A 12,787-nucleotide genomic window follows, 5' to 3' on the forward strand; every position below is an offset into this window, starting at 1 on the left:
GGGCCTCTATTGCTTCCCATAATGTCTTTAGTCGTAAGAAGATTTTTTGTGACTTTATTTGTTTAAAGAACCGTAATTTTTTACACTGACATATCCCATCCATATCTAGAGGTACATACATAATATTTGAAGTATCAACATTATTTTAAATTTGGAATCGCGCCTGCCATGTGACATTCTAGCGCGGCGCCGCCAGACCCCGTGGGAAATCAATAGCACCCGATAGTATCGTAAATCAAACAGCAACCACACGTAATAGCTCAATCGAGTTATTGCAGCGTCTGCGCGCCTTTTGCGGCGACGGCGATTAGACATGCAAACGATATTGGCTTATGGAAGAATATCGGAATAGCTATGTAATTCTACCAAAAAACGCATAGCTGCGTTCGTGGCCCACAAACTGGTCTCGCCGGAAGATCAGCGCTGACCCCTAGGGGTCAGCATGAATTACTTATGTAAATAATTTATGTGTTTACCATGAATAAACCATTGAATCTGAATTTGAATCTGAATCTGAAAATCAGAAGAGAAACCCTAAGAAAACCACAGTATAAAACAAAGAGTGCTATCGTACAGTTTGGTCACTCCCTGTTTCCCACCGAAAGTGCCGTCCACCCGATCTCGGTTAGCTCACAGCACACAGTTACCGCCTGTCAAGAACGCGACTATAGTCAACCTGTCGTATCTCACTCATACAAGAATGGCACGCGTTCGACTACACGAGCTTAGACTGTATGCTTAGGAACGCACTTCTTTCATATATTTGATCGCCATTGTCCAAAGCGTGGCCAAATCGTGCATAGAATTTGACAGCTCGAATCTCGAATAGATGACAAGTCGTTATTTCTCTTGCAACTGAATACATTTTTCTCTAAAAAATATACATGGAATCATCATCATCAAAGAACACCTACAAATTGCACATTGCTGTGGGACCGACTTTCTACAATTTTATTAAGAACAGACTAGACGGTTCACTGCAGAGAAAGACGTAAAAGACTTTGACTCTCAGGTATCGCATACAGCATACATTTTAGTACGAACACGAGAGAACAATAGCCGTGTAGTAATAATCGTAACAATTACACACTATTTGGCTATCATGTCTTCTTGATCATACGTTTCATACAGCTACTCACTACGCAGGAATATCCCAAGTTTACGAAAACCATTGTTACTTGACCTCATACTCTGTACTGTACTAATTAGTAGCAGTTGGAATACTTATTATTTACCTACTTATTCAAACGATGAAAACTGGCGAAATATTGTGATAAGAAAATTACGTTTTTTATTGAATGGAGTTATTATAGCGTTAATCTACAGTTTAAAGGTGCATTTCCAGCAGAGATGCGCTACGTGGATGTGATGGATCATAAATCAGCAATCAATGGATCACTTAGTCGAACCCGTTCGACTATGCTGATTGGTGGATATCAGACGCATCCATAGCAACGTAGCGTACCCCTAGGCTTTTTGTAGCTGTATATTACGTACAAAAAACAAATTGAGTTAGTTTTCTACAGGTAGACAATTCTTAGGTGTTTGTCCTAAAGACTAGTATGTACTATCAGCTGCAAAATTGCATGGAGAAATTATGAATGAATTTATTGATAAATTCACGGTGAAGTTTTGTAGCTGATAGTACTTACTTACGAGAGCTGTGTAAGTAGATGGTTGAACTTGTTGTTCCAAATCACTCTGCAGCCGCCAACAATATAAATGACCACTATTTCCCAAGAGCGGGAACACGGAAACGCCACAATAGTTAATTTACGTTAAAGGAGACGACACGGGCGTACACGATAAGCAATCTAGAGTACATTTAATTCGAAAACGTGATGTAACTAAAGTAAACATTTAGCTTCGTTTTGTATGAGATATTGAACAGCGCGCCAAGCGAGAACTTTTGGAAAAACAGGTCAACGTCAACAACTCTACTTTCTCTCTCTCTCTCTCTCTAAGTTTCGAAGGAGGGTAGATCGCGCGTTGTACACAACTTTGATATACTCTGTCAACCAAGTCTGTCAGTAAATAAGAACAAAGAAAACTATATGCATCCTTTTCTTTTGGGTTGCTAGAGAAAAGGTCACCTATAGTTTTCTTAGTTCTTATTTACTGACAAACTTGTTTGACAGAATATATCTACCCGTCTTCCTCAATTTTCCGTCATCGTGACACATGCAACTGCGTCGAAATATCGGGAGATCGGTAAAAATCAAAAAGGTAATCACGGTGTACAATTGTACATGTATCCCGGTCAATATAAGTATTCATACCTACATATCCACTCATTATTGGCCATAACGCCGATTTGAATCATACCTGTAGTAAGTAGCATCGGCGCGCGCGGCGGCGTCGGCGTGGTCGATCAACTGCGCGAGCGCGCGCGCTTGCTCGCTCAACGTCAGCAACTCTAGTTCTTCGCGTCCCAGCTTGTATTGTAGCTCTGCTTGCTGTATCCGCGTGTCGATGTTGCTTAAATAAATAGTTTTTAGTATATAAATATATACACTTATTTATTTCCGGTTATCATTAACAAATGAAACGACGAGTTTCTTGAAAAGTAATATTCGATATTAACTAATAGTTACTTTTTAACCGGTAAAATTCGGTAACATATTTCGCTATGTGAATATAAAACATTAATCTAAGTTAATATTTCAAGTGATCCGAAGCGATTTAAGGTTAAGTACGTAATGTACCCAAGTTACTAACTAAATACAAGATATAACAAAACTCACTCAGTAACATGTGTCTTCTCAAGCCGCCGCCTCAGCTCCTGTATGTTAGCACGGCGCGCATCGAGATCGGCGCGCACGGCGGCGGCGCGCTCGTCCAACGCGCGCCGTTCCTCCGGCGACAACGCCGTCGCCGTTTCACGCCGACCGCCGGGCGAGCCAGGCGCGAGTCGCGCCGCTGCTAGTGATGCGCTTAGCTGCTTCTTTAAACTGTAGAAAAAAGAATAGTTTTATATTCAAAAATAAAACAAATATTGATAGGGACGTTTGGGTCACACCAATCAGTAAACATGAAATAGGCAAAAAACTCTTCTATGCTGATGGAGTGAAAATATTTCGAACTAAGTCGGCTGAGTTAGGCACGCCACAAACAGTTTGAAAAATTCATAATCTTAAAAAAGATTTGTATGCAAACTGACACTGACAGATCTCAGTGTCAGTTTGAACTTGAACTGACAGCTTGCATACAAATATTTTTTAAGATTATGAATTTTTCAGACTGTCTTTGGCGTGCCTTAACCGATTCACTAACAAATACTTACGTGTGATAACTACACAAAAACAAATTTTATAAATATCCATGTAAAATGTCATTATAATAAATGTCCATGTAAGATTTCATATACAAATTGTAATGAACAATATTCTCGGCATTATGAAATGATTGCATGAATTTCTGCCTGCGGTTGTCCACCAACCCTTTACGTACCTGTACATATGATAATCGTGATAAAACTTTCTCCAAGGGCTTTATAACGCGGCAACAATACTGTAGAAATCGTGCGGTATAGGGAAAGCACGATAGATCTGGCCATATTAGGTTGACACTAATTGACTTTTCTTGAGTCTAGTGGGAAACCTATAGCAAGATATTTTGATACTCTAAGCCTTGGCAAAGAGGATCGAGTATTATAGAGAGTTACTGTCAAAGTAAAATTTGTAATCACAGTGCATAGACTGCCATCTCTCGACACTAGCTTAAAACTTTTAAACATCAATTTTGACAAACTGGACCATATTCTTAGCTTTTGCTATGTGTTAAAATGTCATATATTAGTATTAGCGTCATCTAGCCGAGCGTCCCCCAAAGGTGTAACGCCATCTAGGCAACCGTACATTTTTCTGTATGGTTCTGAGGTACGTTTCTTTCTTAGACTGTATATATATAGCTGTCTATACGGAGTTCATACTCGTAACCTTGGCCTAACTGTCGATGTAAGACTTACAGTCATCTTACAGTCGCTATCACATATTATGTATCGGAGCGGCCAAGACTCTCGTAAATATCTGAACATGCCTCTATTGTCAAGGCAGATAGAGTGCTTGTTAAGATACTTTTGAGCACTTTGCCAGCTCCGATATATCGATGATTGTTATCGCCGGTGCGACTGGCATTGTATTACAGGGCTTGCCTAAATGCGTTTTCATATCGGATGTAGAACCGATATATTCATGACGCCATTTTCGACATTTGTTCGTTCGTTGACATCCTTCCTATCCGATATCGTATTGTATAATGTCAAAAACGTTCTAAAACAAAACTTTCTTTCTCTGAAAAATCTGAGAATTAACATTAGGAACGGTAGTGGCCGTGGTAAGCCCTTGGAGACGTGATAGAATATTGTACTGTCAGCTGCAAAGAAAAGTACCCTTGCATACAAATTTGTATGACAGGGGGTCTCCTTTTCTCTGCAAATGACTGAACATACCTGTGAATAAGCGCATCCTTGTCATTGAGCGCAGTGCGCAGCGCATCAAGCTCACGAGAGTCGCGTGCGCCCGCGCTGCGCCGCCGACCAGCCAGCGACACTTCGATGCTGGCCATCTGAAACAAAAACAAAATTTGGCACATTTATTTAGTCTGTAATTTAAGAAAAAAACCTGCTCTTCGCCCCATAAAGAGCCTGCCTCCTTGGGTCATAGCTCATCGCCTCATTTGGTAAAAAAATGAGTTTCGCTGTATATATATATTTTAAGTTTGAATAGGTAGACGTTTGACCACGATCACACCTGGTAAGTGATGATGCGGTCTAAGGTGGAGCACGCTTACCTAAGAGATACCTATTTACTCTTGCTTTAAAGAGACCTGGATTGTACTCATGTGGAAACACAGATCGGTCAATTTTCATTCCTACATCCTGCGGGCGTAGCACACTAGTGTGATAAAAGGTGCGTCCCTATCGCACTTACAAATAGTGCGTATCTACAACGGGATGGGCTTTATCACGAGACCGTGCTTGCCCTTCAGATTAAACATGGTCCGCCTAAAAACTAAAACACGCTACAAAACCTTCGTCCTAAAGTGGTTCTAAGTACATATGTAGTTACGTTTGTTTATAATCAGCCAACATATTTATCAGGGCCTTTAATTATATATTCGATATATTCTGCCAATTTACCACTGACATATCCTTCTTTGCACAACATTAGCGACAAAGATACCCTAAAGCTAACACAAGCCCACGAGCCTTCGACATCGGCAGATAAACTCCTGCGCAAGATAAATGCACGCGCAGATATAACAATAAGGACTGTTTCTGAGTCAAAAGTAGACTTTATAGTATGTAGTGATAGAAGGTTGCTGCACGCAGTATAATTGTGGTGGTGTGGTCAACACCTACTCGAAAATGCCTTATAACGTGTTGCTCTAATACATACGTTCTTCGAATCGATACTAGTATTATAAATAGGAAAGTGTGTGTTTGTTTGTCCGTCTTTCACGGCAAAACGGAGCGATGAACTGACTTCATTTTATAAAGTGGAGATAGTTGAAGGGATGGAGAGTGACAAAGGCTTACTTATTGTCTTTATCTAACCCTCCACTTCCCTAAAATGGGGGGTGGAAGTTTGTAAGGAGCATTCCGCAATTTTCGAATTTAACGCGAGCGAAGCCGCGGGAAACAACAAGTATGTATATATTTAGATAGGTAGTACCTTAATAATATCGATGACCGTAGTCTCAAAGGGCGTAAGGGACAAAACATGATTTTTCAGGAGAGCCAAAAAACTAATTATTTTTGAGAAAAAAATCATAACTCTTTTATTTCTTTATGAATTTTGGTGCTTGTTTTTGATTTTTTCATATATCTTTGAGTTTATTATTCCTAAACAATAAGTATTACGCTACGTGGGTTAATAACAGAGATAGATGTACGTCACGCCATAAAAAACATCGAGTTTTTGAGAAGATTTGCACGTTACACCAAAAACAGCTATATTCAGGCCCCGTAGCCGAATGGCATTTCTCCGACGCCAAACGAAAGCGATACGCCGCTGGCTCTGTCGCGCCAATACGCAAGCGCGATAGAGATAGATATCTACTAGCGCTTCGTTTCGTGAGCGTTTCGTGAGCGATTGTGCCATTCGGCTAGCCACCCAGTTCATGAATATTTAGGCAAAGTATGCAGTTTCGATGATTATGTTCAAATTATGCAGTTTCAATGTCGAGTTAGACGGCCGTATGAAATCCTCTTATTGATTAGAAGAAAATCCTCGGGGTAAGATTATCGTAAATAAGAAAATAATGAACGTACTTTGAAGGCACTTAGCGCCGAGCATCAACAAAAAGTAAGCACTGTGTTGACATACCTCGCGAAAGCAGTAGCTCAACTATGATTATTGACTCGCGTGTTCCAAACTTAAATGTGACTATGATGAAACTATAAAAAAACTTTTAAGAATTGTTATAGCCAGACACAGAACTAGGTACTTCAGTACAGTCTAGGTCAATTACTTCTACACAGTCGGTCACACGAAAAATATCTGAACACTGATTGAATAAAGGTATGCGGATATTTTAGTTCGTATAGATGTAACTGAACTCGACTGTATAAATATGTATGCAGGCCTACTAGGCTTCTTTGATTTATTCGTAAAATCATTGTTAAACTGTGCATACTTTTATTAAGAGTAGGTAATTATATTATAGTAGTCGAGAAAGTGGCTACACGCCTTCCCTGATTTGGGCACATTACTAGAAAATGATCCTCTAAGTATCACAGTGTAACGTTAGAACGCAAGGTGTAACATTTTTAACTAGATAAATATCAATATCATTGTTCAAATGGTAATTGGCAGTACAAAATGAAAACTTTGCTTAGTTTTACGGATAATAGTTTTATCATAAAACAACATATTGAAGAAGTGGAAGCATGGGCACACGTTGGGCAGACAGAATAACGTCTGTGACAAAGACCACTCTGCAGGCTAGCATGCACCGGGCCCAGGATCGAGTGGCGTGGAGACAACTGGTGAAGAGTGTCCACATTCGTCACGTCCCTCAGCCATGAGGATACGACAAAGAAGAAGAAGTGTTATCATAGTCTTTACGGAGTTGGATTACTGATATAAACCTTCTGTTGCGAGAAGCGAGCGCAGTAAGATGCTCGTTACGCAAATGACGCGGCCATTTTCTTATTAACTATAACTACACCGTTTTTCTAGAGGTATACATCAAGAATACTAGCAAACTAAAGTCTTTATTGGAATAATATAAAGTTGAAAATACTGTGCGTACTATGTGTACATTGTATGTGTGTGTGTGTGGTACAGAAACGAATTTGATATAATTTTGTATTTAGAACGCGCGAAGTGTAAAAATTATAACGGTTTCGTTTGAAAAAAAATGACAGATACGATAACTTTCAGTATATGAGGAGTGTCTTTTCAAAAGGACTTATTTCAATAAGTCAACAAGGGTTATTTCTCTAGGAAAACATAGATAAAAATAACTCTGTTGACTTATATAAATAAGTCCTTTTGAAAAAACACTCCTCATATAATGAGATGTTCTTTAAAGTTATAGATATATAAGGTCAAATCAAGCTGACTTGGTAACTAGACTTAATATTTAGACTGTATTCTTAATAGATATGGATTGCATTATGTTAGTGTTAAAAATGTCTCAAAAAAACTTTTGATACCGATACATCCTATCCATATCATAATTATATAGGTACTAAGAGCTAATAAAATGTCTTTTACCATTACCGTAAGTGCGTTTTCATATTATCAGATCCGATGTAGAATCGATATTCCATACATTTCTGAAGCCATCTTTGATTTTTGCCTTTGAAATCCTTCCATCCGATCGGGATCGATATGGGATCGGATAATGTGAAAACGCACTAAAGTTTGAACCTCGCTGTGTAATCTACATGCTTTCACTTAAACCACCAACGTTTATCTACATTTTGAATAAAAACCGTATCGTTCTCTCAATAACATTACGCCGGTAATCTGGAAGCATATTTCAACGTCTCAATTAAAGGCACAAGCCGTTGTTGCCATCTTGCTGCGAAAACACGATCAAAGTTTTTGCAGTACTTTGTAAATTAATAATCTTTATTTTTAACCCCCGACGCAACAACGAAGGGGTGTTATAAGTTTGACGTGTCTGTCTGTCTGTGGCATCGTAGCTCCCGAACCGATGAACCGATTTAGATTTAGTTTTTTTTTGTCTGAAAGCTGAGTTAGTCGGGAGTGTTCTTAGCCATGTTTCATGAAAATCGGTCCACTATGTCGCGGTCGGGGTTTTTTCAAAATTTTAATTTTGTGGTTAGGTTATCATGAACATATTTACATACTATAAGAAACTAAGACTAAGTTTAGTCTGTTTCATACATTTTAAGAAAATTTTTCTATGTAAGAGTAAATTGTTTTAAAGTCGAAGTCATCATCATCCTCCTTGCGTTATCCCAACATTTGCCACGGCTCACGGGAACATAAGGTCCGCTTTGACAAATAATCCAGTATGATGGTAATTTTGGCTAAGTATATATTAGTAGGTATGAATTAAAAATACCTCTATACATTTTTGATGTAATGTAGGTACCAGTTGACTTGTAGAAAAGCCCTTGTAGCCTACTTGCAGAATACAATTTTGAAGGTACTGTTTTTCTACTAATATTGTCACTGTGCTAAAAGCCGGGACGCATTAGTATGCATTCCGCGGTCATAAATATATCATGTGGATGCAGCCTCGTGCGTTACCTTTATTGGGGCTGATTGGGAACCAGTTGCGCGGCTGTATTCCAATCGCTAGTCAGAGCCGATGTAAAAGGTATCATTATTTATGGTCATCATCGTCCTCCTTGCGTTATCCCGGCATGTGCCACGGCTCATGGGAGCCTGGGGTCCGCCTGGATACTAATCCCAAGGGTCGAAAGCGACTGCCATCCGACCTTCTAGCAAGGGTAACTAATCTGTACACAAAAATCCGATACATAATATGGCAAATCTTTTAATAGTTAATTTTCAAGCAGGACGTTTCTATAGTTTTTGGATATCAACCTACAAATTAAAGAATAAACATACCATAACGTTAGTTGACTGCCATCCAATATTTTTTTGACCTTCTAGTCCAAAACTTTCCTGAAGGGTAACTGTGAGGCATTATTGAGATTAGTCTCCAGGATTTCCTATACAGGTGTACATGATGTTATTGGCTTCTCGCTACTAATAGAATAAGTTTCACCAAACTACAGAAAACTTATCAAATAGATTTATTATAAAATTAATTTACGAAAAATTATTAACAAATTAGGGATAAAACATGTTAATGTTTATTATATTCCCATAATATAATTGTGATTACATACTGATTTCACAATAGTAAACATTTTTCAGATTGTAATCAGATTAAGAAAGTTCTGAAGTTTTCTAACTGCTAAATTCGACATTTGGCTCTCCATACAAAAACAACATTCAGTGCTTGGAGTAGAAAGTCTTCCTGACTCCCAAATGTCGAAATGAGTTACAATAACATTTTTTTTGAAATGACATTCAATGCAAAACGTCTACAATTGTTGATAGGAAGCATTGTCATAAAACGCTGGACAAAAAATGAAATGTACTATGGACTGTATTCGGCGAAAACTCACACTTACTCGTGCATTACAACGAATAGCTACTATTATGGCTCTTATCATAATGCAGTGTACACCTCTCGAGTCCAGCAGCATTCGGTATTCCTATTTCTTAAATTCGAGATTCGAGATCGGGTAAGGAATGTGGAGATCCGTCGTCGCACCAAGGTGCAAGACGTAGGTTTCGTGACCAAACTAAAATCGAGTTGTGCGGGACATGTTGCAAGGTAGAGTGATGGTAGGTGGACTAAAATGTTAACGGAATGGTGGCCGCTTACAGATGTAAGAAGCGCTTGGCAGCCGTTAGCTCGTTGGGTGGACGACATCCGCAAAATTGCGGGTCACAACTGGATGAGACTAGCTCAGGACCGGGATTGATACATGGCGTACTAGAAGAGAGGCCTATGCTCAGCAGTGGGCGATAAAGGGCTGACATAAATGATGATGATGATTTCTTAAATTTCATTAAAAGGGCCTTCCAAAGGTGATGGGAAAGGAAAGACGTAGGTACTGAAAAATAATGCTTAAATGGTAATCTGAAGAACTCATATCTATGCATCCGTTGTGAATTCCTCGGTCGAGCTTAAACAAGAAAATAAAAGCAAAAGCTTTCAATGAGTTTATGATAACGATTTTGAAACGGCTTTTAAAGTCCTTTGCGAACGGTACACGTCGTAAATGAAGATTTGTTTAATTATGATTTTTGTTAATACAGTCAACTAAACTTTGCATTTCTGCATAAAAATGCAATGGTGCCAAGCTTCGCTGACTGTACCTCTACTAAAAGGTAACTGGTCTGACTAAAAAAAGAAATTAAAAAGTGGCAACATTGTAGCATCGTCCCTTTCATGCAAATCAATATGTGTGAGAAAACGGGACGACACTACGATGTTGCCACTTTTGAATTTCTACTCCTTTTGGTCAGACTGTAGGTCAGATATTTTTGTATCCTGACATTTTTTGTAATTGAGTTGCAAGTTGTAACAAATTGAGTCAATTATCACGAATGAGGTGATTCACTCTTATGTCTTAGCCGTCGCGTCGTGGACAACATTGGATACATTTTTGGAAAACTTTAAGTAATGTAGTAGATGGGGCGTGACCTTGCGGGACGCAAGGCAAATTAAACTACAAAGTGGTATAATAGAAGTATGTTTCTATTTCCGTCTCAATGCAAGAATGTCAAGGCCTCCATTGTAACGGCAACAATATGGCACAACGAGGGGCTCTAAACAATGCTATGAGTAAATCACCGCGCGTTAATCATGCTCGATGCTCGCGCATGCGCCCACCCGATCTAACACCTACAAGGAATACGAGTACTTCAAAACCTATGTAATCACATAACCTAGAGTTCGTTACAGGTCTACAGTTTTAGTTATGATTCATATAAAAATTGTGAGATGACGCAAAGCCGTATCGAAACTGAAACCAGTTAGGAACAAAAGTTTTTAAATCCGAACCAGGCTGGCGAGCGAAGAGTTTGCGGGAAGCACGATCGAAGTACGACCGTTTTAGCCTGAACCAAAATAGTTTTCTCGTTCCCTTTTATTTTTTGTAATTTTAAAGGGGTGGGCAATCGTTATCATAGGCAAAAAGTATACTCAATGGTTTGTATAGATGGCGCGAACATAGCTTGCTACTGCCTCAAGTTGTGTTCTATGAGATTTGGCTAATACAGGATAAAAATTACGATAAAACAGGATTTGATATATATTCTAGGAATGGACAGGGCAAGCTAAGCTGTTGGCGCCATCTCCTAAACCTCATTTGACGATACTTTTTTAATACGATTAGTCCATTGGGTTTGATAGTTCTGTAACCCACAGAGTCACCTGTTTTACCATAGTAAAATCAAGTAAAACGCAATAAAGGGCAAACAATAGTTATAGGCCAAGAGCTCGATGTTCCAGCCGAGTAGCTCAGGTTTCCGTCCCATTGTTCAACACGCTGTTGTTTATGGCGTTTCCTTTCCCTGCTAATTAGGCTCTAATTAAGCTACGCGTCCGATGCCCTCGGCACACTTCATTCATGTACAAACTACGTGACTGACAGTTTTGGAGCTTTTTCCTTAAGACGATACAGGAGGGGTCCATTCTCCACAGAAACGCTTTCGACTATTTCCTCCCTGGTTTTGGAAGATAGAGCAATGATTTTTTCAACACAGATTATTATTATTTTTATCTGTGTTGGATCGTTTTGATTTTTTTATATTCTTATTTTTAAAGACGCTAGAGCCCATCAAAAATTACCTAAAACGGCCTTATTGTTTATGGCGCAAAAAAGGTTTGGTATCCAAAATTGGTAACAATCAGCCAAAAAACTAAACGGTCCCACACAGATTATTTCATTGTTATTCAGATTCTCAATTTTCGTTACGAATGATTAAGTTTTGAAGGAGGAAACAGTCGAGAGCGGAACCTCGATTTTTAAAAATTACACAAGATTTAGACACTATAGTACATGGAACTGAAATTCCCAAATTGAAAGGGAATCCTTTCCGTTTTAGCATTTTTGCTTCTGTAGCGTCTTAAAGGTAAAGTTCAGAAGCCGGGAAATCTCTTCGATAGTACCAGAAGAGTTTGAATAATTAAGGACCTTTTCTCCATGAACAATATGTAATACGCAATATGTCAAGAAGTATACGACCATATGGCCATACGGCCTAATGTCGAATGCCATTGTTGCATGATAATCATTTCTGGCCTTGAAAAGTTTCAAAAATATATTAAAGTACGTTTTTTTCGTGAAACCACATGAAAATTTAACCTCTTATTTTTATAATAATTTCTAACGTTTTTGTCACTAATTAGAATTACTGACATGTTTTAAATTAGCTGCGGTGTCCGGAATCTACATTTTTTTATATAAATAAAAAACCAAGTACAACCAGATTTAAATAAATTACCAGATATAAAATCGAGCACTTAATTTACCTACCATTTAATCTCCGGCTAACTGTATCATTACCATCATTATTTAGAGAAAGTATACCAGCTGTCGTGGTAAACGGACCAGCGTTTGTTTTAGATAATTCGTATGGAGATTACAGGCTATATGTGATCGGTAGATTGTGGTGCTGGCGAAAAGGTGGCTGTATTCGTGACATTTTAATTACATTTGGTAACATCTTGATTACATTGCAGACGCTGCAATGTATTTGCGCCAAATCAACAGAAA

At 38.7% G+C, this 12,787-nt stretch overlaps 1 protein-coding gene across 1 annotated transcript in view; it reads right to left on the reverse strand.

Moving 5' to 3' along the window:
* LOC125227967 overlaps positions 1–12,787 on the reverse strand; it is a 119,341-nt gene that overhangs the window by 25,578 nt on the left and 80,976 nt on the right. The window contains exons 5-7 of the mRNA XM_048132385.1: positions 4,451–4,566; positions 2,745–2,951; positions 2,326–2,478 (exon numbers count right to left, since the gene is read on the reverse strand). Of these exons, the coding sequence (XP_047988342.1) occupies positions 2,326–2,478; positions 2,745–2,951; positions 4,451–4,566 (476 nt within the window). The remainder of the gene's footprint in view (positions 1–2,325; positions 2,479–2,744; positions 2,952–4,450; positions 4,567–12,787) is intronic.

This window comes from Leguminivora glycinivorella, chromosome 7 (genome assembly GCF_023078275.1).
Source record: "Leguminivora glycinivorella isolate SPB_JAAS2020 chromosome 7, LegGlyc_1.1, whole genome shotgun sequence".
NCBI lineage: Eukaryota > Metazoa > Arthropoda > Insecta > Lepidoptera > Tortricidae > Leguminivora > Leguminivora glycinivorella.